The 27756-nt window shown below is 44.1% G+C and overlaps 1 protein-coding gene across 1 annotated transcript; it reads left to right on the top strand.

Moving 5' to 3' along the window:
• The first annotated feature begins 1010 nt into the window (after positions 1–1010).
• Positions 1011–27725, top strand: LOC139211551 (NHS-like protein 3). Its single transcript, XM_070841784.1, has 8 exons — positions 1011–1267; positions 9750–10050; positions 20604–20747; positions 20920–20963; positions 21065–21200; positions 21390–21500; positions 21711–26261; positions 26730–27725. The coding sequence occupies exons 2-8, from the start codon at positions 9774–9776 to the stop codon at positions 26792–26794; spliced, it is 5328 nt and encodes a 1775-aa protein (XP_070697885.1). The 5' UTR covers positions 1011–1267; positions 9750–9773; the 3' UTR covers positions 26795–27725.
• The last annotated feature ends 31 nt before the right edge of the window (positions 27726–27756 follow it).

The following is a 27756-nucleotide window of genomic DNA, read 5'->3' as shown; positions in this document are numbered from 1 at the left end:
CTCTATATTTATACAGCTTTATGACCTGTTTTCATGCACGTCTACGAAGGTGGTGACATCATGACTGAAACTACTTGAGCAATAACTTTCTACCTGAAAACATTTTGCCTCGGATTACTGAACAGCCAGAGGAGGGAACATTCACTGGCTTTTCTTTTAATAGCATCCTTCAGTATTGGGCTCAGCTGGCCACAGATTTTGCATGGTCCATATAGTCATTTGTTTGCAGTGTTTTGCATGCTGACCATCAAATTTCTCACACACAAATAGAGACAAACATACACCACACACACACACACACATTGGTGTGAGCATCCTTAAAGAATAAGCTCTATTGTGGATTTTATAATGGCCCATAACTCCATTTAACTGAAATCCAGTAAAAAGTTTCCAAATGGGGAAGTGACTGCATCACCTGTGTCCATGGAAACCACGTGTCATTGTCCACCATTCATCTCATCATCAAAGTGTGCTCTGTGCAGATCTCCATAGAAAACCATGTATCTCCACATGTGGTGAATTTTCAGACAAACTGGAGCATTAAAACGGCTCAAAATTATGACATCTTTTTAAAAACCTATTGGACTGCGTGAAACTTGCGTTGTCACAAAGCTGAAAACTTTTTGCATGGAAAATGTTGTGCAATCGATATCATTTCTATTACAGCGGTCAGATAGTTAACGCAGATGTGCATAACCAGAACAAACGGGCTGGAAATGTTGGTTTGCAACTTTTAAAACAAGAGGTGAAAAAACTTCTTTTTATTTATTTATTTATTTTCTTGAAATGAATTCGCTGGGTAATGCAAAGCAACCGTGGGAAAAGTAAGAGTCCTCTTCTTCCTCACTTGCTCCGTGTCACCTGTCGTCCCTCCGTCTCACCGCTAGATGTCCCCACAGCTCTGACCGCAGCCTGACCTCACCTGAGCGCCCAGCCTCCTCCAGGTGGGATCTGCTGCAGGTCCCGCGGCGGCGCAGCTCCTCTTCATTTCCTCCCTGCGGCCCGCCGGAGCGTCTGCGGGCAAAACAGCGCCGACAGCGGAGAAGTCACCCCGGGCGTCATCCAACACACGGATCCGGATCCGCGGCTGCAAACTAATCCGGACTCCAGTCGCTTCCTCCAGTGCCTTTTTCACGGAAATGATTCACCTGGAGTTTCCCTCCGGACGGTGAAAGTTTGGCGAGTTGGAGAGGAAGGACGCAGCGGGAGGACGCTTCCAATGGAGAGAGGGTGAATCAGCCCATCTGGATCATACAGTTTCAACAAGGTATTTGCTTTGCTTTTCACGTTGTGTCCGTTTTAATTTTGCCACCTCCGCCTTATAGAGCCCCCAAAACCTTTCTTTGGCGTGATAGATAGTGAAAAATATTGTTAAATATTCTGTCCAAAAGTTTTTATGCGCTCGGGCTACCGGAGCTACCCAGAAAAAGTCCATATTTTGTCACCAGGATCGACTGAATCAGCTCTTAGGGATGTACAGAAAGTGTTATTATGATTACATAAAATCAGGCTTTACAATAAAGAAGGTGGTGTGTAAGTGTAATCAGATGAAGATGGATGGCAGGAGACCCAGGGTGAGTATAGGCATGCATGGAAAACTAGGTGTGGGAGATTTTCTTAGTTTGGCCTTGAGGGATTCTAAGCTCAGGTAATTTAAGACCTGTAGTGCTTCTCTCAGCTATGGAGCTCAGGACAATGAAGACTATTGTGTTGTGTGCCGTCACTGTCCTAGCATGGGGCTCTGACACCTGGTTCACTTCATGCCAGCGTCAGTGACAGTAGGAAGTGTGCAGCTCATAATGCTCTTGCGTAGATCCACTGCTTGCTGATTAACCAGACAGAGATAACAGGAGCACCTCAGAACCTCTCAGGGGTGTCCCCCTGTCTGTTTGTCCCGTCTGGACTTTGGACTGGAATCAAGCTCCGAATCCAAACTTTTCTGAAAACTCTGGGGCACTTCCAGCAATCGAGGGTTGACGGCCGTTTGTTTTTCCAGCTCCATGGCCTCAGGTTTACCTCCTGCACCCTCAGGTAGGTGAGGCCGAGACAGAGCCATTTGTTTAGAAAGGGTGTGTCGCATACTGGTGCTTCGTTCTCGCCAGCCTGCCATGCCAGGGCTTGTACCCATGGAGACTACAGGTGTGTTATGTCAGCGCGAGAGGTGGATCAGAGCCCTGCAGGCACCTGAGGCTGAGAGGAACATCAAGGCGGAGGTGGGATGCTGACACTGAGAGGCGGCGTGGGGGTGGGGGGATTGAGGCACAGCACAGGATGGAGAACCGGATGGGAAGAAAGGCTGAAAGTGTGTTCTGTATTTGAGACATGATGCAGGCAGGTAGGTTCTGCTCAGTGGAGGAAAGGGCAGAGCTGGAAAGGAGGAAACCACAGATGTCGTAACATAAAGATGCCTGATGATGTGTGTGAACGTTGAGTAAGTGGTGTGTGTGTGTGTGTGTGTGTGTGTGTCAGTCATACTGGCCTGCAGGGAGAGGATCCTGTCCTGATCAGTGGGACACAGTGTGCTGTTAATCAGAAGGATTAGCTGATGAGTAACTCATCAACACTTCTGAAAGAGCTTATCAATAGCTGTAGGGACATGACGGAGAGTGTGTGTGTGTAAACATCAGACTCTTTCTGTTCTTGTCTGTCTGAAAGTTCACATACGTTCTGGTCTAAACTGAGGACGTTTTTCATTCCCACACTGCATTTTTCTGTTGTGCTTCCTCTCAGGCGACTGTCAGACTGACTGAGCGTCAGATTAAAAAGGATTTCCAAGCAGCTACAGAGTTTTTGTTTTGTTGTTGTTTTGACTCGTTCCGAGCAGAAACCCTAAGATGCCAGGGTGTATTTTTAAACCCCCGAGTTTCCTGCTGTGTTTGCCTTTTCGCTGCGAGCTGGTCACTGCTGCTGCAGCTCAACGCTTTCTTTTCACTGACCCATCAGTTCAGAGGTCTTTAGCTCCGCAGAGGCTGCAGTCCAGACTGAGACCCCTGGCAACCCCTGGGAACTAAGCAAACAACACACTTTACTGGGCTCCGCCACTGTGTCTGCTGGTCGCCATCTATTAGTCTGCCAGAGGAGAGTCATCATTCTGTCCCATGTTTGAAAGACACAAAGAAGTACAAAGGAAACTAAGTGAAACAGTAATGTTGTTGGAAGTGACAAGATGTCACGGTAATTTATCTCAAAATCTAAGGAGAGATTTTACAGAATCAACAATTGGATCTTGCACCTTTTTATATCATATACCACAGAAGTGTTCCTCTTGCAACTACAGTGTATCAGCAGCTCTGAAATCCATGAATTGATTAGTTGACAGGAAATCAATCGGCATTATCAAGCACAAAAACAACAAACATGACCTACTTTCAGTTTCATAGTTTAGTTTTTGGCCTTCTTTGTCTTATGTGATAGTAAAGATTTGAGTTTTGCACAAATGGTCACATAAAACATGGACGTTGAAGAGGTGCTCTTGGACCATGGGAAATTATAATGGGCGTCTTTCACTATATTCTGATGGATTCATCAAAAAATTCATGGTTGTTTACTTGTTAATTAAAATGATCATTAAACATTTTTGGCACAGAGGCTTGTGCCATTCTAAATTTGAAAAAATCTGTATGTTTTTTTTCATACTTTGATGTGTATTTTTCCACGTATTCTGCATTAGAAAATTCAGTCCTGTTTCCATAGAGCTCAAATATTTATGCCTCCCCTCTACAGAGAACACACAGTGAACAATAATTTCAGCCAGTGCGTGCAACCACATTATAATGTTATCTCAAAATGACTCTCATGCGCCAGCTATTATCCTGTTTCTTTCATGGCTCTGTCTCTGAGGCCACTGTACTCTGTATGAGGGAGGTGAAAGGGAGAATAAGAGGAAGAGGAGGAGGAGGAGGAGTAGTGTGAGTGTGTGTGTGTGTGTGTGTGTTGGGTGGGGGGGGTGAAAGCAGATTTGGAGTGAAGAGCTCCTCGGTAGGTAATTATCAATCTTTCAGGAATGCAGCCGCTGCTCTTACCAGACAAGCTGCTGCATGGCTACGGCGGCCTCGCAGCATGCCAACATGCATTACCCCGTCCACAGATCTCTGCACCGTACCACCTCACACACACACACACACACACACACACACACACACACACACAGCGCCTATAACCTCAATGAGTTCAGTTACATAGCATTTTGGTTTATTTGTGTCATCATTGTCTTACAGTGTTATTGTTGTTTATTTTTACCTTATTTTTATTCTGTCATTACCTACATGCTGTTTTTCTGTAACTGTATCCTTTCTGCAGCAAACAAAGGCACCACATAATGTCAGTGAGGGACTGTCTTTCAGCCCAAGTCCTTCGCCGCTGTGTGTTTATGTTGGTATGGAACCAGATTGTAGGAAACTTGCGGCCACCCTGGGCCCCGGATCTCCAAATGAAATTTTCATGAGCTATTTGGTGGCATTATTCATATTTCTTGTAATCCTCTCCGTCAGTGTGAAAATAGGTCTGCTGTGAAAGAGGAAACTACTTCCCTTAAGATGGGAAATATCTCATTGATGACTCCCATCCCTAAAAGGCTCTCCTCAGTCGTTTGGAATGAGCATTTCCAGTTTGTAGCTCCACCGTCCATTGCAGTGTGTTTCTCGTACGCTGAGTGTTTGCACATGAGTAGTAGCTCAGACAAAGTTGCTTAAGTCTGAGTAGCAATGCCTTCCTTTGTTTGATAATGCCCAAAGAAGACAGCCAACACCCTGATTGATGCCTTCAGGTGCCACACAGTAACGCCAGTTTTCACACTTGTCATTTAGCTATGGAGTCACTTTAAACGTGCTTTAAAAACTGTTATTTCCAACACTGGCTATTACAGTAAAGCCCGTGATCTCAGCAGGAAGACAGGAGCAGACCCAAAACATCCTTTCCCCCCTAAAACAGGAGAATATCAACCTTTTTAACCTGTTACTTGCGTGTTGCGGGGACTAACCACCTTCTGCCCGACCTTAACCTTGCTCGCTGACAGCTAAGTCATGCCATGTGAAACCCAGCAGCTCAGGCGTAGATGTGAACGGCCTCTTGGTTAAACTCAGCCGGACCTAATTCAAACAAAGGTGGCTGCCTGTATCACTGCCACTCCTTCTTGGCTTTGCCTTATCCCCATGAGACAGACTCCAATAGTCTGCTCCGTCAGCTTCCCCGTGTGACTCACCGCAGTCAAAGTTAAAGTTCCTGGAGACACCCCCCCCACACACACACCACCACCTCCCTTCACCGCCTGCAAAATTCACATTGTTCATATTTGTTGATAAGGGTGTGAGTACATAAAACACTTCTGTGACTTTACCATCAGATTTGCTCTCTTGGAGTTTTTTAGGATGGCTGATCCAACAGTATTTTAACCCACTTTTTCTGAAATGTTTCAACATGATCACATGAAACACTGCTGTGGGTGTCAGACACAGTTTAGAATCCTGAATAAGTTTTTCAAAGTCAGTAAACTCATGTAAATGATCTTGTGGCACAAATACCACCTTAAAGGCAAAACAAATACTTATTTGCTTAATTCTTCTTTGACATTGATCTGTTTAGGGTGTGTGCATGCTTAGAGTCACTCAGACTTAAAGCAGTTCTTCAAATATGATAAAAACTGGCTTTTCTTTTCCACACCAGTTTGCTAAAGAAGGGTACAGTGAGTTGGAGATCTTTGGTGTATTCACAGATTTGGCTTTGGATTTATGCTGTAATCTATGCTGCCGTGCTTCGCTTCAGGCGAGGCAGGTGTCAGTGCTTTGCTTTGCTTTGCTTTAACTGTGTTGACCTGCCAGAGGTAACGTAGAGAGGAGACCCCCATTTGCTCTGGAATTTATGTATTCAAGCCTCGGGACGTAAAGCTGTCAAAGGTACACAATCAATACGTGTTATTCCCAGATATGCTGAGTCTCAGAGTCTATTTCGTGACAGTTTGTAAACTATTATCAGCCCCAGTTTACTTCATGCTGATGTGTACACACTGCCGTCAATGTCAGATAACCAGGCAGTGCTGCAGGTATTGACACACACACACAGCGTTGAGGTTTGCTGTGTTTGAGCGGTACCTCCTGCCCAGTGTGAGAGCCCAGCTCCTTTTGTAAAGGATAAGTAAACAGCGTGTTGGAACACATGCCTGCTCCGGCAGGACTGGGGCTGGGCTGAAACACCACAGCGACTTAAGAGTGTGTGTGTGAGAGAGAGAGAGAGAGAACATACACCTTTTTTGTTTTTTGTTTGTAAATCAGCTTAGGGCATATGACTTAAACATGATCTTTATGGTAATATGATACAGCCAGGTGTAATGTTCATAATGCTGGTGGAGGTTTTTTAGCAAGGTTTGTGCTGCATCTCCTTAAAAACAAATTTGATTTTAAATTCTTCTCTTGTGTTTTTAGTTTGTGCATCAACTTTGATGAACTAAGAGGCGTGGTTGGGGGTTAAATGATTGGTGAGACAGTGAAGCAACTCTATAATTGACAATGTCGGCAATGGTGCTTTAACTTTGAAGAGGGATCGTGGGTCTAAAGCTGATTTGCTAGAGTGAGGATTGTGAGAGAAGCTTTAATCCTGGATAAAACCAAGAGATGTGACAATTTCTTTTGTAAATCTTGAGACAAACTGCATAAAATAGACGTCATCAAACAAGCAGATGTTGTTGGAGTGGTGATCATTTTAAAGGACTCTCCACTGTGTGTGCCACCTCATTAAATGTACTGGCAAACCTGAAAATTGCAGGTTTTGTGAAACCACAGCAACGATGGCATGAGTCAACTCCTTGTGACCGGACTGCACAGACAGCAGAGCGGTCTGCTGGGTGGTCCTCCGAGTTCTCAGCATTACTCAGGTCCCCCTGTGATGGAAATTAACACGAGGAGTTGTTGCGCTCCCAGCAGCCCCTGGGTTATAAATGAATGAAACCAGCCCCCTCCTCTCCGGAGAGAGACGTCTGATTACTGGCGACTGTGGCAAATGGAGATGCAGGGATCTTAGTCATGGCCAAATGACTGTAATTTGGAGCAGGAGAAACACTGGGCTTAGTGCAGGGAGAGGCTTGGTACTTTTCTCCAGAGAAGATGGATGCTTGCTCTTGTTACTGGCCTTTCACTACAACTCACTCCTTATGTCTGCTCCACACACACACTGTGCCACTTCAGATGGGCTGCAGTGAATAATGAGTTCAGCTTGGCTACATTAAGATAACAAAGTACTTCAAAAATGTCCACATGCACGTATGTATAAAGTTTAGAAAAACATTCAAGTGCTTCAAGCACTCATCTTAAGCCTCACATATGGGGCTGCATACTCGTGTCTCGAGTGTGGACGCTCTCTGGAGAGGGCTGAACCAGAGTCAGCTCCACTTTTAGCCACTTTAAGTACAGAGTGAAGACCACCGCCTGCCATGGAAACTCTGCTCTCTAGCTAAAACTGACTTGCAATGAATCCTACCTTCATAACTATGGTGTGTTACACAGAGAGGCATTTGTAGTGTTTGCCCTCATTGAGTTTAAATGGGATGGACGAAATAATAGAAACTCTTGGCAACATAGTTCAACAGCACCATAAACAACAGCCTCCAAAATGACTATAAAGTTGAATCAAATTTCCAAAATAGTTGGGGAAAACCTATAATAAACTAATAAACTGAGTGTATAAACTCCATATCGTCTTTACTCCAGAGGGGAAATTCTCATATTGTCAATATCTGACTGATAAAAGGCTAATTTATGACCAGTGTACAGTATGTAAGGCATTTGACTTTTAAAAGGTGCACATCTGCTTGAAAAATTTCCATACAATGCATCCAAACCAGTGTCCTCTAACTCCTCGTTACAGCCCCCCCCCCCTGCATGGAGCTTTGATGATCAGAAGCAGTTTATAAAAGTCACATTTGTAATCCGCAGAGAACAAGAAACAGGTTTCTGTGGTTTAGTGTCATGTCCCGTCTGGAGCAGGAAAGTATTCCCAACAGTGTTTTGTTTGGTTGTATTGCTCACATATCACCTGCACTAAAATATCCGCCTGCAGTGTTTTCCGTGCGTGACCGTACTGCAACACAGCTGTCAAAAAAAACTTTTCATGAACTTTCTCGACAACAGATCCTCCAAGGATTCATAATTCTCTCACCCCCACTCCAATCCCACCTTCCATCACTCTTTGTGTGCATGTTTACAAGCTCTGACTCCTGTCATCCAAAGAGCCTGTTCCTACTTTTAGCCCGTGATTTGGAGATAAGCATTTAATAAAGTACGGAGCTGGAAGAAGCCCAGGGATCCCCAGGAGCGAGGTTGGGAAATCTGCCTCAGAGTAGAGAATTTCAGCAAGGAGAAGGAGGCGATGAGCTCATTCTACTGAGAATGAATTAAAACAGAACAAGAAACAGAAAGTGTGCTGATATATGAACGCACACTGTTAAAAAACGCCTGAATGCACATTGGTTACTGTTTATTTTCCTATTCTTTAGCTCTTCCTAGTGCGCCGCTGTGCCTGTGTGTAAAAGTGCATGAGCCTACGGGTGTGGCTTTGTGAATTATGACTCCATGTTATGGAATGAAGGGAGCGGTGCCAGTTCTCTCTTTGTAGAGCTGTGAAGTTTGGTTTAGAGGCCGGAGGGGGGGTCTGTGTAGGCTGAGCGTGCGGGCTGAATGAGCGGTGCCCACGGAGACGCACAAACACAAACAGATGTACACACACATGCTAGTTGCGGCGGTCTGAAGAATAAGACTTTGCAACTATTGGCACTGAACTGTTGGTTTTGTACACTTAGCGTTACCAACAAGCATTTTCCAAAGCACACTGTAATTTCAACTGGATTTAAAAAAAGCTTTCAAGATGAGAATCGCCTTACCAGGACTTGAAACAATAGTGTTGCATGTTTTTGATTTAGTGGTACGTTCAAGGAACCACCAACATCCACTGCATCAAAAGCAGAAAAAGATCAATAAGCTCTGTTGATGGGAAATCAAACCTGGAAGGGAGTCAGTAATCAGATATAGTAATTGTTGTAAGCGCACTGAATTTGGCAGCTTCTTGAATTAAATAGGCTTCTTTACAGCAGCGAACTCTCAAATATCGGTTGTTGTGATTTTCTTAAACGGAACAGCGAGGTTGGTTTTCATCACAGCCCCTTTTGTCAAATTCACTGGGATGGATTACCTAAAATGGTGGTCCTCAAAGTGGGGTTCGGGGACGCTCAGGGGTCCTTTAGGAGGGTCCGCGGCGTCCCAAGTGATTTATTTTCACTATAATTCCATCCATAAATAACGCAATGACAGGATGTATGATTGTCATGGGTTCCATACACTTTCTCTAATAAAACATCTAAAAGCGACTTGATGTTGGGAGCATGTCTGCACACATTTCACACCAAGTTTCTACAGTAGCCCAGAATGGACAAACGGAGCATTTCGCGTTTTTACGTTGAAGTGGCAGCTTGAAATTGGTAAAGCAAATGCACCGTTTGGAAGAGGAAAATAGAGGAATACCATCTTGTATTGTAAAACCAAGGGAACGTGAATCCTCGTCTGCCACAGTAGCTTCTCCTACACGCTAGGAGAGGGAGGGGTTAGGCGAGTGTTTCACCACTAGGTGCCACTAATTAATTGCATTAATTGAAATCAGTTGTCAGGAAGGAAATCAATCAAATAATTGTGTATGGCACATGTAGAACCTGGACGATGATGACTAAAATGTAATTTCCGCCTCTCTCTTCTTTGTCTATTTTTTTTCAGGGCGTAGCTCCAGCGTGAGGTGGTATGTCGAATCGTGACTCGCTGGGGTTTGGGGACCTGCTTCCCCAGGATGTGGTTGATATTTTTGCGCAGGAGAAGCACTACAAGCGGAAGAAGCGCAGTCATTCCCTAGGCCGGGCTCTGGGCTGGCTGAAGGGTAAGAAGAGGAAGGACCTTGGCACTAAGAGAGAGCGCCTGGGTCTCGGTCCTGCACTTGACTTGGCCTTGGATGGGCACCCTGCTGGGAATCACGGTGGACACAAGGGAGGACAGAAGTCGGGAAAGCAGGCTCATCCACAAGGTAACGGTCATGGTAAGAGCCTGAAGGATGCTCGACAGTCATTTTATTTTATTGATGCAGGTGTTTGGATCTTAGCAGTGGTTCTGTGGCGGTGTGGACACTACATGCTACATGACATCCAAAAGAGCACTACAGCAAAAGCCATGTAGTGAATGAATGTGGCTTGATTTAGTTTTACTAATTTCATTGAGCACAAGATGAGATCTGGCCGTCTCACCATGTCGGCTAAACAATTACCCTCAGATTTATTTCCTGCCTCCCACAAGACGTCTGCGTCATTTCACCATAAAATGAGAATCAGCCTGCAGAGACCTGAAACCTGTTTCAGTCAGAAAATCCTTTAATGATTATTTGCCAGACTTACTTCATGCTGCTCTTCTGCGTCGATGCAGTTGCAAGCAGAGTTTTGAAAACTCTCACCACTGTGTTCAAACTGAGCAAACATTATCCTCCTCATGCCATCTGAGCTGGCTTCATAGTGTACAACTGACAGACTTGTGCTTTTTATAACTGACTCGTTCTTTAAGTCATTTATCAAACAGCTTCTCACAGGTGTTGATCTGTTTCCTTTTAGGTTTTATATCATTGTAAATTAAATACCTTTTTGTTTGAAGCTGTTGGATGGATTAAACAAAGAATTTGAAGACATCACCTTATGCTCTGGGAAATTTCCCTGTTTTCCAACATTCAATGATGAATTGCTAAATCAAATAAATAATCTACAGGTAATAGTTTAAAAAAAAAAAAAAAGAAAATCAATAGCTGCCCTACAAAAATGCAAATTTCAGCAGCTGGCAAGCAGTTCCATGATGTCAGAGCATCCTTGAAGGCATCATCAGAGTCTCCCTCTGAAGTGCCATTTAAGATAAAGCACCTTTGACACACACACACAAACCTAAACATGGAAGCTAGAATTAAACTGTGAATACCTTATCTTCATCAAGGTCATTCCAGTTGATTAATGTTCTGCTCTGACCGGTGGGGAAGTACGTTTTTACCAAGGGAGGGAACTTGGGCACCAATGTTGTCCTGTAATGTATTGTACTGTAAAAAATTAGCTCTTTATAAGACATTTAAAAAGTTTTGTATAGTGAGCAGTGTAGTTTAGCAGCATGGCATCTGCGATGAGCAGGGATAAGATCCTGGGAACTAGTTGCATAGTTGAATATGCAGCTCCTTGGCTCCCAGGCATGCGTGTTTGTTCACTGGAGGGATGTTTGAACAGAGAGACTTCCTACTTGCCTTCTGACCTCCCGCTTGCTTTTGTTTGCAGTGAAAAAACTTGTCTGTCTGTCCTGTTGTGTGATACCGTCACTGAACCTACCTGGTCTTCAGGTTTCGTGGAGGGTGAAGTGCTGCACTGTAGCCGCCATCCACACGGGACATGCATGGAGTTGGGTGGTCTATTTCATTTTAAACTTTGTGTGCAGCCACACAAGTACACACACAGCCAAACAGTCGATCACTTATGTAAAACCCACCTTGCACACGTAGTAAACACATAAAAAAAAAAAAAAAAAGCCGCCTCATTCACACACTTCCAGGGAAGATTGCAGCAGCGCTCTGACTTTTCCCAGAGCTGTGGGATCTTGTTGGAGCTTGCACATGTGCACTCATATGTCAGCATGCTATGTTTTCTCTCTGTGAACACACCTTTTTTTTTAAGTTTGTGAGCTGAAATCACTTACTTTAATAATACATCCTTATTAATCACACTTAGATGCAGTCAGACCCGAAACACAAAAACATCTGACAAACTAGCTGAACCCTCTTAAGCTTAATCTTGCTTTTGCAAAACCGCAAAAAGCACAAGCAGTTTTTGGTTTGGGCTGTTACGTGTGTTTGTCTGGCAGTGCTTGTGCAGTCTAATTGCTTTACAGACAGAGGAAGCCCCGCCTGTTTCTTTTGCCTCGTCTTCTCCAAGTGGAAGCCCCAGAGCTCGTAGTTCAGCTGGAAGTTTGTCAGGGGAGTGGGAGGGGGGTTTCCATGATTCATATACCCACAACAGAGGATGAATATGTATAAACACATTTGCAGTCACGTCTGCAGTGACTACAGTATGTGTATGTAGGCTGCATTACACAATTTTTGCTATATTATGCTGTTTCTGGTTAGTTGTGACAGCAGTATGAAGCTTAGAGTATTGCAAGAGAAAGTAAACAGTGAAGTCAGATAAGGTGTTTCTGCTCTGCCAAGGCCGGCTTAGAGGTGACCTCCCACGTGAATTCTTCTCTTTCACTTTTCCACACATGCAATCAAAAAGAATTACTGAAAAAGAGTAATTAAATAGATTTTGTCTGAGCTAGTCTTTAATGATTGTTGTGATTGATGGCAGCCAGAATGAATCTTCTCTTAAATGATATATATTTAAATATTACCTTAAGGTTTCAGAAATATCTCACTACAACATCGGAAGTGTGTGAAGTGTGTGCCAGGTATTAATATATGCTGCTATTGAGCCCTGAGCAATCAGCGTGTTGTGGATGGCATGCACACTGTTGGTGCTGGCAGCAACTCTCAGCAAACCCCTCGCCAGACGCTTCCTCTGATCAGAGAACTCCCAAAAATGCATCTAGAGGAGGGTTACTGCAGGAGCAGGACACGGTGCACTGTAACACACTTGCCCAGAAAATTGAATACCTCCAGCTGAGCCTCTGATGATGATCTGTATTGATGCCAGAGGGGCCTCCTAACTACTAAATGCCTGGTATGGCAGGCACAGTGCCAGTTAATTAAAAGCCATGCCAGGACCGTTACAGTGAGGGAGGAACAAGGGGTTCTGTTTTCCCCGACCCCTCCACTCACGCTGTTCCTCGTAGCGCGGGGACTCCGGTACCCACACAGGATCATTAGTGGAGTCTGTGTTCGTATGAGAACGCCTGGGTGTCAAACCTCAGTAGTGCTTCTGTGACTTAGAGATCATCACAGACGTACACAAGACACCATCATATTTACTGAGAAATATGAACCACCTCACAAACAGACCGTATTTGAGCTGAGACGATTAGTTCATTAATCAATTAGTTGATCGACAGAAAAATAATCAGCTGCTGTTTTGATAATAGATTAATAGTTACAAATATTTTTCAAGCAAAAATGCCAAGCATTCCCTAGTTTGGGTGATTAAATAGTGAAGATGGTAAACCCGGAGGGTGGGCGTTTTGTTTTTTTTACAAAAGAAAATGTTTTTATTTTCCAGCTTCCAATACTCAAAAAATACAAAAAAGGATAATTTTGTGTACCAAAACATAGGTATCATATGGGACTAGTAGAGAAAATGTTCAGCCCTACCAGTATGTGCTGGTATTCATGTGTATTCATCAGGCCCCTAACACATCAGCCTACTACTGATACATCAGACAATCTCCTCATGTGTTTTCACTCATTTAAGGATGACAGTGCAAGTTGCGGTAGATTCCCTGTCAGGCTGAGCGTGTAAACCTTGTAACCCTGGGGTCACCTTACCCTTTGCTCTTGTAGGAATGTATTTTTGTAAACACGGCCCTTGGAGTTTGACCATATCGGGAAGTGCACAGTGGCAGGTTTTGGAGTGATAAACTCTGGACCTCCTGGACCTTTCAGCATGGTAAACCCATTAACTCTGCAATGATTTCAGGGACAATGTTCCATTGTGAGCCCAAAGTCAGAGGTTACGGTATTTGTCGTTCCATGTTAATTCACTTCCGTTTGTTTGATTTCTTTACTCATTAATGTCTGTCTTTGCATACCTGTCTGACAGTGATTTATTCCCCTGCCGTGTCTGTGTTAAACCACTCGACAGGCCCCTCTTATGCAACTCACATCCTGCCTCGGCTTTATGATGCACTTTAACAGGAGTTCCCTTGGATAAATGAAATAAGGTGAAGACTGATTAGATCATACAGTCCTATCATTGTTCAATCAGAAGGTCACCTGCTCGCTCAAAACACTCCCTCAGAGATTCCTCACATTCCTGAGCTTTATGAAGATATTTCTTTGAGGATGCTAGAAATAGGGAGCCCTTTGTGTGTGAGTGTGTTTGTCATACAGGTGACGGATCATATGAGCCATTTTATTTGCCTTGCTTTGTTGAATATTTTGTTACAGACACTGCTTGATTTAAGAAAGATTGTTAAGATTAAGAGTATTTATCTGTTGCTTTACTGGCAGATTATCATGTTGCGCTGTGGAGCATTTAGACACTGAGAAACTATTGCCCAAAAACCACACCAGTTTTGTTGCTGTTGTATTAAAGATTTGCAGACTTTACGGGTTCATCACCAGGTTAGTTTTTGTGTGAAGTGAGCTAGATTGTGTAAGGCAGTACGGCAGGTCGCATTATAGAGTAAATCAGGGAGAAAAGGTGTGTTTTCAGGTAAAGTTGAGCTCTAGCTGCTAGATGGCAGATAGTAGAAGTAGAAGAACACATCGCTCATGGACGGAAGTGAAAGGAAAAAAACACCACAATGCAAACGATGAGGCTGAAGTTCTTATAAACGTCGCATACAGACATACACAACTGTATTGTGTGGTTTGGGGATTATGGGAATAGTAGTTCTTTTTTTGTGGAGAACACTAGGGCTAGCAGCATGGTTGAGACAGAGACTAAAGACAACTCTTCATCTAATTTACTAAAAAATTCATGTTGCTCAAGCCATCCTTGAGCTTGTGTTGTTAACAGTCCTTGTTAGGAAAGCGATCCCCAGTAAAATAACTTTACACACACACGCTGTTTTTCTCATTTCTATCACATTTCCAACCAAAATCAGCTAAATCCGCTGGGTCTTCATTTGAAAAGTGCATTTAGTATAATTTGATTCTTTTGATGTTGTTTGCAACGCTGTCACTTTGTTGTGCTTGTGTGACACGGGATATCTTATATTGTAGTTGTGTTGTGATGATGAAACAGTCAAGGGCAGGAGAACAGGTTTGAGAAAAACGACATCTGATATAGTTTCACTTATCTTCATTTTCCTCTCGTGGCGGGAATTAATCAGCCAGTCTGCCTTTTCATACACTGTCTTCCCAGAGAGGCGCATCCCTCTGAGAGATCATCTCATTATTTGACCTTTATGTGAAAAGTGCTTGATGATTCTGTCACATGCTTTTTCTTTTTTTTTTGTCAAATTTAAATGCCACAGCGGAATGACAACGAGGTTTTGATTTCTGTGACACTCTCAGGTAGTTTTGAACACAAGCTCCTGAGGGTTGAGCCGATAATGACGTTATGCGTGGGAACTTCTGTAGATGAGGACTTGTATACCTGTATAGTAAACACTTGCATAAAAGCTTGTTTATAATCACTGGGTTTAATGGGCATTTACCGGGATTTTGTTTCAGTCAGTGAAGAGTCACCACACCCAAGTGGCAGAAGAGATCATATTTAGGTCACTCCAATGGTAAGATGAGTTCACTAAGTGCCAGTTTGCCCTCTAGTCCCAACTGAATAATGAGCTCCAGTTTCATTTAATCAAGTTCCTTCTATTCTTTGCAGTCCCCTAATGTCAGTGTTACCGAACCGAGCAGGATGGCCAAAAGCAACGCTTGTTATTTATGAAATCATACATTGTTTCATTGTCAAGATATGCAGATACGTTACTGTGGCTTTGCACCAACTGCTCAAGCTACTGTCACGGAAAGAAAATGTTTGCCAACACATTGTGGCAAGTCTACAGACCAGCTGATAGATATGAGCTTGGAAAGTTTTGTGAGTCATCAGTCATGACTTTTGTTGTCAAACATAGACGTTTTTTAAGCAACAGGGCTTACTGTAAAGAGTGGAAATTCAAAGATAACTTTGTTGGTTTTACCTCACTGGCGTAGCAAGGTTTAGTGGAGGTGCACGCGGTGTTGGTTCTTCGGTATAGTTTCTGCTCTCCGAGAACACGCTGTTCTTTCGGGATGCATTCAAGGACTGGAGCTGTGATAAGCCTGTGCTCCGTTTGTATGCAGTAAGAGAGACTTGCACAGTTTACGTCAGCATGGCTGGTGTTTGTAGTGCCCGGTGGTGTTAGGGAGGTGATCTACCACTTAATTTATTCTGAAGATGTAGAATTAATGGTAAACAAGTATCTACACTAGCTACTCACACGTAAACAGTCTGATTTTACTAACATTTGCCAACTTAAGAGTTGTACCTCAGGTACTCCGCACCCATAATAGGTATCATCATCTGTGAAAGTGCAGCTCTTTTCCTGCCTATAGCCCTGTTTTGTCTGTAATCACATATAACAGGAGCTTGTAAACTGGTGCTAGTAGCCCTCAATATTTTACATTGTCTTGCACAGTTTTACTTACAGCTTCACTTATCAAAAGAGACGTCACTGCTATGAAACTCCTGACCTTTGAAAAAGGTGAAGTGACAGCTGACGTCACAGGTGAAGGCTGTGGAGAGGTTTCGAGGTGGGCACTGATGTAATGACTTTAACTACGGTGCGAAAAGTGACCACCCACAAAACGAACGTGGCATTTGAATAGATTCATGCCGGCTGGCGTACAGACTGTGTTGTCTGACAGTGAATCAGACTGTAACCCTGCGTGCCAGATGATGCAGGTGTATCTGTTACCTGGATTGTTGTCCTTGTCACACCACACTTCTTCCTTCCCATCTTTCAGCTGTGACGGAGAGACGTCTATATTTAATTCATTGCAAACCAAGAGCGTGAAAACGGCCAACAGAGGGTGCGCCCAGTGTGTCCAGGCCGTACATACTTTCAGAGCGACAGTGAGCTTCAGCCCTTTCCCACTGCCGTCCCATTGAGTTCAGTTGGGTTTGTGCTGATTAGAGAGGCTTAAGCACCTGGCAGACAGCACCCTCAGAGCTGGGGAGAATGTCTCTGCATGGCTGTCTGCCTGGCGGTGCAAAACAAGAGGGAGAGAGCGAGAGAGGGGCAAGTTAGGGCAGGGATGTAAGGTGTGTGTGTGTGTGTGGGGTACTTGTGTCTGTTTCATTCCCATGAGGCAGTTATAGGAAGAGTCACAGCAGGTAGTTTGTCTGTGTTGATGTGGGTTTGGTGTGTGTCATGGTCTCAGTGTTCTCTCTGGTAATTTGTGGAGTTTTGTCAACCTGGATGGAGGTTTACATCATAAAGCAACACGCTAGGGCACTTTACAGGATGACACCAGTATTTCTAGACTAACTGAAGTTGAATTTGGCCTCTTTTATTTAGTGAGTAAAGGATTCAGCATTTCCCTGCCAAAATATTAGTCCTGGCAGCGCGGAGAGGGCTTAAGAACAGCTTTCATGAAAATACAATTTACATAAAATGTAAGTGAACGGTAAGCTGAATGAATGCAATGTGAAAAATAATAAGAAAAAAACATTTTAGAGTCTTGGACTCATGACCTCAGTACAGTCATGGTTTAATAAATGTAACATTTTAAATATAAAGCCCCTTCCTATGTTGTGAAATAATTACTCTAAAATTTGCTTACAAAGAATCAAAACTTCTGATACCTCCTGGAGTAATTTCTTGTTTTTTCTCTCTAAACCTAAATCCATTCACAGAACAGGGCTTCTGATCTAAAATGAGTTGTCAAAGCTACATTTTATGGCCATGGTTGCATTTGATAAACACTCTTCACTGCCATTTGTATCACTGGTTGTAACTTGTTTACAGTAGTTGATGACGCAACCTGTCTCCTGAACCCTTCTGTCTCTGTTTACTGCCAGGGAATCCATATTTCACCCAAACAAACTTGCCACCAGATGTTACTACTTTAAACCCATCATTATTTACATGTCATAAAATGCAATCAGAATTGAGCTGATTTTTTTTTTTAAAAGATATTATTTTCCCTCATTAAAGGCTGAAGTCTGCAACTTAAATAAACTAGTCACGCAGTATCACATCCATTAGATTTAGTCTGTTTATCCAAATCCGAGATGTAAACATCAGTTAGGGGTTCACACATAATCGCCACCAGCCCGTTAATGCTGCCTGCTTCTGCACAATCCAACAGTGGCAGATGGTGTCTTTAATGTGTCAGTGATTAATATGGACACAATTACAATGTGACCACAGAACCAGTGATAATATGAGTCCCTCATTAGCGTGAAGTCGTGCCCCACCCATCAGTCGAGTGTGTGCTGTCATGGTAACCAGATAAGTGTTGTCCTAGACTGACTTCACCCGACACACGTGAATCAACTTTCAGTTTACACCTATAGGCCGAAGCGGATCCCGTAGCAACAGAGATCTACTTTTACTCGTTACTATGTACTGGCGGCACATGCGATTCCTTTTGTTCCTTTAGTTTGTGGACTGCTTTTGTCTTGAGTGACTCGGTAGGGTCGCGACCATGGGAGTGTTTTCCATTCGTTCAGATGGCACACATTCCATGTCGTGTCTGCTCAGCACACCAGGAAGTGAACAAACCCTCTTAGCCGCACATGGGTTTGAGGTGTCCTAAATGGAAAATAGAAAGGAAAAAAAGAGATGAAGAAATAGTCTCAACAACAGCACTTTGACTCAAAAACAAGTTTGAAAAAAAAAAAAAGTTTTTGATGTTTCTCCAAATGAGAAAATTCCCCTCTAGTTAGAAGCTCTTGATTAACTGGAAAATTGAAGATCTTCTCATTCATCATCCTCTGTTCTTGCTGCATGGTAACAAATGTAACGTAATGCTGCTGGAAACAATAGGGAACATTTTTTCACATGTGTGACCATGTGCTGTGGAGCTGCAGGCCTCTTTTTAAACATGTTTTTAATCTTGTTTTAGGAATAGATTATTTTAATTCACTTACTCCCCCTTGTGGCAGATCAATACAGTTATACGTGTTGTAGTGAAGTCTGAGGGAGTAAATAAATGTGCTGTGTTACTGGCGTTCTGCGATAAAAATGGTGTTTAATCTAACAAAGAAGTGTAAAGTTATTTATGAACAGAGGGAGCCACCCGTGACGCCCTCGTACCTTAAATCCCTGACAACAGCTTTCTCTTCCCTTCGATGTTTACATGTATGATCTCGGTCTGATCTGTACCCTTACTGGCCAATCCGGGGCGAGAGTGCCTGCAGATGGGGAGCAACAGTGGGATGCTGGGGATCTCATTGAGCAGGGAGCAGGGGGAGATACAGTAGAGATGGACGGCAGGAATTAGGCTGCTGAGGATTAGTGTTTGAGCTCTGATTGTCTATTGGCTGTAGAGACCTTCACTGCTCCGCATGGACCTGAACTGTCAACAACAACTTCATCAAAAACACGCAAGATTATCAGCCGGTCTTGATCTTTGCGGGATGTTTTTTGAGCTAACAGACTGCACGTTCAGAGTTCTAGTTCTTCCTCCTCTTTCTTTACAACAACTTGGGCGCGGTTTTGGCGTACTTTTGGATTAATTTACTAAGTTCAGGAGGGACCATGGTTGTGCTTCTGACTAATAACACCAGTTCTCATTTCTACTGCTTTCCAACAGTCTTCAAGAGGAAAGGTGAGTGAAAGCAGTCGTTTGAAATGCGTTGGTTTATGACTCAAACCCAATTGCTCCTGCTCTGATTGTTTGCTCTTTAAGGATGTCCAGTAGTGCAGGCTAGCCTAAGACAAGCAGTAAAGTAATTAATGTGTGGTCACTCATTGTCGCTGTAGACCATATAAACTACTGTCAGTTTGTAAAGTGGTTTCTCCTGATGTAGAACAGCTCTGATTTAAATCGCACTTCAGCAACTAATACTTCCTCTAAATTACAGGAAAGTGAATTAAAGAATGAGAATTTTGCATATTTATAGGTAATTGCTCTTTGGGATTTTCTACCACCAGAGTACCCGTAATGCTGTTACAGAAGAGACAGTGGTAATATTTAGTAGTGATCACTGAGCACATGGTGCTGGTAGCTAATTCCAGCATGGTCTTACAGCAGCAGTGCGGTGAGTTCGGTAGGTGGCTAAATGTGGATCAGCTGTCACCATTACATAAACGGGTCTCAGCCGATTGTTCGCCCATTGATCCCAGACTGGATCACTGGGCTGAATCACACGCTAGTTAGTCAGCAAATGTAAAGCTACTGCAACATTTGTTTTTGTGGTCTTCTATCTTTATTTAAAAAATCAAGTTTCTTAATTTAACTTTTTAAATGAATAAGTGACAATAACCCAAACAGAGTTTTGCACTTTCTAAGTAAAACCATAACATTAATCAACCTGAAAGCATTTTGTAATGTTTTGGATGGCTTCCACTGGTATTTCAGGTATTTTATCACTTAATTAGGTAGTTAATGAAAGATTGTACTGGTGTACCAGGCATGCAACAAGATGTGACAGCATTTTAATTAGTGTCCTTCTCACTGTCTAATTCAATGTTAAAAGTATAGTGTGTTGCTTTTGATGTGATAATCCCGTCTTAAAAGTCATCGTCAAAGTCACTGGGGTTAATCCTGCGTGAGTCCAGCCCACTTAATTTGCACTCCCTCTCTCATGTATTAACCCACAAACATATTTACTGTTTCTGTACTTAAATGCCCCTGCCAGACACCTGAATGCGCCCCCCACCCCCGTCCATATGGCCCCACTTATCTACTGGTACAGTAACACAGTGCTTTGCGTTGATCCAGGCTGATCTCCTCTCTCCTCTCTCTACTTCCAGCTGTCCCAAAGCGAGATGATGACGACAAGACCCTGGCACCCCCGTTGTTCCAGGAGAACGTGTTCATTGAGGCCAGCAGGCCCAAGTACCTGGAGAACCTTCACACTGAGGCCCAGGAAGGATTGAAAATGATGCAGCAGGAAGGTACACAACTCCCTAGTCATACAGCTTTACATCTGTACACTAAATTAGAGGTGTCGCAGGCCAATAACTGATAACTGTTTGCATATTACTCAAGAGGGTGTGAACTAGAGGTTATAAACACTGCTAAGAATTACAAATGCCATTATGAATCTGAATGTTACTGTCCTTGCAGAGACCAATAATGGAGTGGAGCACCAGGATAATGAAAGCACAATTGTAAGTGACACATCACACCCAAGAACTGCTGTTTTTTTTTTTTATTAGACTTACTGCCAATGCACAGTTCTCCAAAAGGATTGTGTTTCTCCTTTTGACAGTCGACAATGACGGTCCACACAGACGGGGAAAGTGGAGGGTTTATGACGGACAGCACCATTGCTGACACAACTTCCATCGTCTCTGTACAATCATCTGTGTCCACAAGATCTTCCCGCTCTGGACTCACCAGGCAAGGTAACCTAGCCACACGCGTAAATACTAGTTAAATCCCATCTTAATCATTAAACAACAGATGGTGACGCACACACATGAAAAAGCATTTTATGGGTGAAATTTTCAAACTGTATTCTGTTAACTTGAATGTTTTAAGGATCAAAGCATCATGTTTTGCTATTTTTTTTCTCGTGCCTTCGTCTGGCCCAGAATCAACATTCAGGCCCTTGAACTCTGGGAAGAAGTCAGATAAGACCAAGACAAGGAGGAGACACAGGAAGACTGTTGTGGGTATCCCACACCATGTTCAGCGAGAACTGGGTATGCAGCTCATCATTTAAATGTATTACTTACAACAGGCATCCATCTATGAATTACTCTTTAAACTGTATGAGCTACATTCATAGTAATAAATATGATTAGGTCACTGTTTTCTATATAGAAAATAAATGGATGGTTTCTTTTAATTTCATCCATTTTCTTAACGATTAATGTGAACTTATGCTAATTAGTCCTCCTGTCTTCTATCAGGTCTGGACAGAGTGGATTGGACATTGGCTCAGAGGTTAGATGAGGAACAGTTATATAACGGGGAAACTGACAACAGCCCAACCACCGATGGGCCACAGCAGGCAGCAAAGTCACAAAAGGGAGCCAGTGCCAGCCATCAAGATGTGAACATTGCCCAGCCCCTCAACAAGGACCAACTCAAGCAGCTCGACGCTACCCATGCTGGACATAGGGATGACATGGCCTTGCTGCACCGCCTGGGCCCTGACTTGTCAGGTGAGCTGAGGCCCCGGTCCCTGGCCGTTCCCTGGATGACCACTGCAAACAGCCTCCAGCAGGAGCCGCCCAGCCCCGTCATGTCCATGTCACCCCAGGCAGCCTACATGTCCAAAATCATTCCCAATGCTGTGTTGCCACCCTCCATCGAGGTGGTGGAAATCAGCCGTGGGCCGAGTCGCAACAGCGTCCGCACCGTCAGCAAGAGTAGCCTGGTGTTGTCCAGCCCGGCTCCCTCCCGTGCTTCCTCTAGAGCATCCACCATCACCTCCGCCTCTCGCCAACGCCCTCCCAATCTGTCTGACAGCTCCGGTTGGAGCAACTCTGAGTCCTCAGAGACCCTGGTGTCCGACTCCTCAACCATCTCCAGCAGCAGCACCCCCAGACAGAAGAAGTCACAAGATGGAGATGCCTCCGCTAGAGAGGACAAAATCAGTGTCCACTCCTCCCGCAGCAAGTCTTCAAAATGCACCTCCAATGGCAAGCTCATTATTAAGGGAGACAAAGAGGGCCCGTTTCAGCGTAGTCTCTCTGTAATGAAGCCCAAAAGGGCTCCTCCTCCCCCAAACCGTTCCTATTCCCTTCACAATAAGATGAAGCGGCGGTCACGTGATCTGGCAGAAGTTAAGGTAATTGAAGGGGAATCTTCTCTCCACAGCAGCTCAGCCTCTGGTCACAAAAATGAAAAAAACAAATCAGGATCTTCTCCTATGATGTCCATGATCATAGACAACCATGGATACAATGCTGACACCAGCTCTCTGGACGACTCTACTGGTTCTGTGTCATTCAGTCCTATCAGGTCCCAGCTGAAAACACTAAAGGCAGAGGAAACTGCAAAGGTTGAGGAAACAGTTTGCAGGGGTGCTTCACAAGAGAAGCAGAGAGAGCAGAAATCACCTCAGGAGAATAAGCCAAGCAAAATTATCTCCCCGTCCAGCGGGTACTCTAGCCAAGATGGCAGGTCTCCACAGACCTCTAAACAGCCCCACAACTCTTCTCCAAGGCACAAGAAAGGCATCTTAGCAAAGCTTCAAAGGTTATTTCCTGGGTCCACTACTGCTGAGAATCTCAAACCTGACACCTCAGTCGATACTGTCAGTGTCAGTCCTTCTGTAAGGACATTGAGAGATCTCTTCAACATCCCTCCGCCACCCAAAGTTCACGCACCTCCACCCCCTCCTCCAGAGGTATGGGCTCACAGCAAGCGTACCTTTGAGCTGCTGCTGGGGCCCCCAGCACCTGATAATGTTTACGCCATCATAAAGAAGAATCCAAAGGACCGGAGACAACAGAGGCAGTCTCCTTCTGCATCTACGGAGGGCTCTGCGAAGAGCTTGGCGGTTGAAAGAAAACACAAGAACCCAACTGTAACAGTGGAGCCCGCTAATGGATCGCTACATGTGCTGGAGACAAAGACCGTTCAAGAAAGTGGCTTTTTGAATGTGGGGATTGACAAAGAGAACAATGGCAGTCTGGCTGAGCAGAATGTTGATTTGAAAGGAAATAGCAAAGTGACAGAAAAAGATGAGAAAGTAAGAGTAAGTGATATATTAGATCGGATGTTAGTGAAGGCTGTAGAGAAAGGCGAAGGAAGGCTGGCAGAAGTCACAGAAGAAAAGGCCAGAAAGTCAACCTCACAAGCCTCTGAGGTAAAGAATGACATGGAAACATTACCTGCCATTTCATTAGCACGCATACCTCCATCTCCGTCACCTCCCCACCATCCTCCCACATCAGTACAAGTTGTATCCCCCGAGTCGTCCTGGCCCCCACCACCTCCACCAGTGGGACAAGGGGGTCTCACTGATGAGATCGATTTCCCTCTTCCACCACCCCCAATGTTTGGTGAGGAGGGCTTAGTTTCACCTGTTCAGGTGCCACCAAAGAGCGCCACGCCTGATGGTGACTCTTGTACAACTACATCTGTTATATCAGTGGTGAAAACAGAGCGTCTTAGAGTGACCACAGAGGTTGAACTACAGAAGCCCAGCGCATCCCAGGGGGTTGTACCTCCACCCCTCAGCATCCCTCCTCCCCCACCATATACAGCTCCTCCTCCACCAGTTAAAATAGTCTCTCCTCCTACGACTAAAATGGTCTCTCCATCGCCACCTAAAGAAGTCTCTCATTCACCACCACCTACAGAGGATCCTTCTCCGCCACCTAAAGAGGTTTCCCCTCCACCACCTAAAGAAATCCTTCTACCACCACCTAAAGAAATCCTTCCACCACCACCTAAAGAGGTTTCCCCTCCACCACCAAAAGAAATCCTTGTACCACCACCTAAAGAAATCCTTGTACCACCACCTAAAGAGGCTTCTCCACCACCACCTAAAGAGGCTTCTCCACCACCACCTAAAGAGGCTTCTCCACCACCACCTAAAGAGGCTTCTCCCCCACCACCTAAAGAAGTTTCTCCACCACCACCTAAAGAAGTTTCTCCACCACCACCTAAAGAGGTTTCCCCTCCACCACCAAAAGAAATCCTTCTACCACCACATAAAGAAATCCTTCTACCACCACCTAAAGAAATCCCTCCTCCACCACCTAAAGAGGCTTCTCCCCCACCACCTAAAGAAGCTTCTCCCCCACCACCTAAAGAAGTTTCTCCACCACCACCTAAAGAGGTTTCCCCTCCACCACCAAAAGAAATCCTTCTACCACCACATAAAGAAATCCTTCTACCACCACCTAAAGAAATCCCTCCTCCACCACCTAAAGAGGCTTCTCCCCCACCACCTAAAGAAGTTTCTCCACCACCACCTAAAGAGGTTTCCCCTCCACCACCAAAAGAAATCCTTCTACCACCACCAAAAGAAATCCCTCCCCCACCACCTAAAGAGGCTTCTCCCCCACCACCTAAAGAGGCTTCTCCCCCACCACCTAAAGATGCTTCTCCTCCACCACCTAAAGAAGTTCCTGCTGTGAAGCCTACAGATTCCTCTCCTCCTCTGGTTCAAGAAGCCCCCTCTCCACTTGATGTCTCCCCCACACTAGTTACGGTGGTAACTCCTTCACCACTTAAAGAGGTCTCCCCTCTGCCTCCTATAGAGGTCTCCACTCTGTCCACTGAAGAGGTATCTCCTCCATCTTTTCAACAGAATACCTGTCAATCGTCTGAAGATGTCACACCCATTACCAAGCTCGCTCCACCACAAAGTTTTCCACCTCCACCACCTCTGCAATCACAACCCCAGTCATCAGAGCAGGAGATTAATCCTCCACAAGAAAATATCCAATATCCTGAAACTGTCAGTATTCTCACTCCCCCCCAGAGTATTCCACCTCCACCTCCCATACAGCTTCTCTTCCAGCCTCAGGTTGTACCCCCAAACACTGAAGATCCAGTAACCCAGGAGGCCTCCTCACCACCTCCATCTGAAGCCTCTATCCCAACAGCTCTTGAAAACTCTCCTTCACCAGAAAAGGTGCAAGAGCTTGCTCCTCCTCCACCTGTAAATATCCCTGTACCTCCACCTTTACCTGAGCAGGGTCATGCCAGCATTAAGCACCAGCCAAGTCCTGCAAGCACAGAAAACCAAACCCTGGAGCTGACCTCTGCCCCTGTTGCACAGGAGGAACCCACCCTCATTGTCACCCCCTCCATCCTGCAGACGGTCAAGCTGCGGTCCGTCAGTAGCAGCCCTGAGCCTCCTAAAGATCAGGAGGAACCAGAATCTGAGGTCACGGTGAGGAATCAGCAGCCCAGCAATCAGGTCCCTACCACATCTGCCAGTAGTGAGGCTCCTCAGAAGCCCATCAGGAGGTCTCTAATCATAACCTCTCCCACATCCATCTCACCACCTGCTACACTTACTTCACAACCAGCTTTGCCAAAATCCCAGTTTGTTGTGGTTCCACCTGCAACTTCATCCAAAACCCTCTCCCCTACGAGAAAGTCCCCTCCTGCCATGACCGCTGCTCCTTCCATGAACCTACAGGAGGCCATCCGCCTGAGGACTGCAGCCAGATCACAAGGCAGCACTGCTTCTCGCCTAAGCTTGAACGTACCAACATCACCACTCGACCCTCATAAGTCTCCCTCCAGCACAGCAAGCTTTATTTTCTCCAAGAGCAACCGGAAGGTGGTGATTGAGACCAAGACAACCGTGCAGAAGAACCTGGAGGTTTCCTCTGTGGCAAAGGTGGTGAGTGACGCAGAGTCTGTAAAGAAGGGAGTCAAGGTGCCCCCACCTGTTGCGAAGAAACCCAAAACAAAGAGTAAAGAGGTTGAGACCAGAGAAGGGACGGAGCAACGTGGAGGGCAGGAAGCGCTGCAAGAGTGTATCAAGGGTAAGAGAGATCATCCACTATCAATAAAACACAACTAACAGGGTCATAATGACTAACATGCTGATATTCAATGATATTGTATAATTTTGACTTAACTTGACTATTTATAATGATCCACATCAGCTTCCAAGTTGTAAAACAGAGTCGGTAATATCTGGAATTTCTGTCAATGCGATATCTACCTCCTACACTGCAAAAGTAGCTCATTTAGGCTGTTTTAATGAAAAGATTACACAATTAGCACATTGCATGAAAGCAGGTGTAATGTTTTTCATGTGACCACCATCTTAGGTTAGCATGCTACCATTTGCCAATTGGCACTAAGCACAACATATATCATAAATCAAAGTATTGGACAAATTAAAGAGATTAAAAGTAATTAGTGATCATAATTCATCTAAAAAAAACAAGAGTTTTTATTTTACTGCACTCCAGTAAACTTATTCTGTCTAAATTCCCCAATCTCAGATGCTGCAGAGAAAACAAATGGGACAGCAAGTGCTGTTGAAGGAGGACGGACCCCATCCACATGATTGTAAAGACTGAAGGAGACCTGCGAAGGAATTGGCAATTACACTGAACTTGCTGCAAGTTGGTCTTTGTGTGACAGAGAAGAACCTGGATTTGGATAGATGAGATGCTTATTTCAGAGGTTGTGTTTGGAAAAGTTCTAGATTTTAAAGAAAAGTCTTTGAATTTGATGTTTATGGTGTGGGTCTTAATTTTATCAAGTACTCATTTTGCATTTTGCTAAGAGAAAATACAGCATAATTTCTTTTGCCAAGAGAAAATACAGCATAATTTCTTTTGCCAGAGGGTCTTCTGAGCTTTACAGTTGCAAGAGATGGGAATGTACCGCCCTCTAGTGTCAAATAATGATTGTACCACTTATGTCCTGCTGAATCAGAGCTTTAGTCAGTACTCTTACCAAGGGGACTTTTGGGCGCTCATCTGTAAATATAGCAAAATGTTGTACATTTAACATATCCATAAATAATGGATCTATACTACAGAGTTCTGTTCTGTGTTTTCACCAAAAGGGTTTCCACACCAATTATATTTGTTAAAAAAAATATTAATTATTTTAAGTTATTTTTCCTGTTTCCATGTTCAGAGGAGGGTCTCTGCAGACAGAATGTTTTCTTTTCAATGTTGTGTTTAAACCCCAATATCCTTTAAATCAACTTTGTATAGCTCTTAATCATATCCAAATATATGTTCTCCTCAAAAATCCCATGCATCTTTTTTTTTTTTTTTATGATTGAAAGCTCTCCAAGTGCATGACCATTAATGTCACAGCAATAAAACGGAACAGAAATGTAAAGCAATTGTACTAAAATCAATATTTTGGAGCACATTTTCTGGCTTGGCTTACCCTCAGTGGGATACATCTGTGTTGAACTATAATATATTTCAAACTGTTTTCAGAGACCAATGTACTAAATGAGCATTTATAATGGAAAGAATAAAGATTTATGAACAGATCAGGATCATT

Source organism: Pempheris klunzingeri, chromosome 13 (genome assembly GCF_042242105.1).
Source record: "Pempheris klunzingeri isolate RE-2024b chromosome 13, fPemKlu1.hap1, whole genome shotgun sequence".
In the NCBI taxonomy this organism is placed as follows: domain Eukaryota; kingdom Metazoa; phylum Chordata; class Actinopteri; order Acropomatiformes; family Pempheridae; genus Pempheris; species Pempheris klunzingeri.
Note: the sequence above shows the minus strand (reverse complement) of the source record. Positions and strands in the feature narration are given on the sequence as shown.

Coding starts and splice junctions, on each gene's coding strand:
- LOC139211551 (XM_070841784.1), top strand. CDS start 9,774: ATGTCGAATCGTGACTCGCTGGGGTTTGGGGACCTGCTTCCCCAGGAT. Junction 21,501..21,710: donor CCATGTTCAGCGAGAACTGG/GTATGCAGCTCA, acceptor GTCTTCTATCAG/GTCTGGACAGAGTGGATTGG. Junction 26,262..26,729: donor GCTGCAAGAGTGTATCAAGG/GTAAGAGAGATC, acceptor CCCCAATCTCAG/ATGCTGCAGAGAAAACAAAT.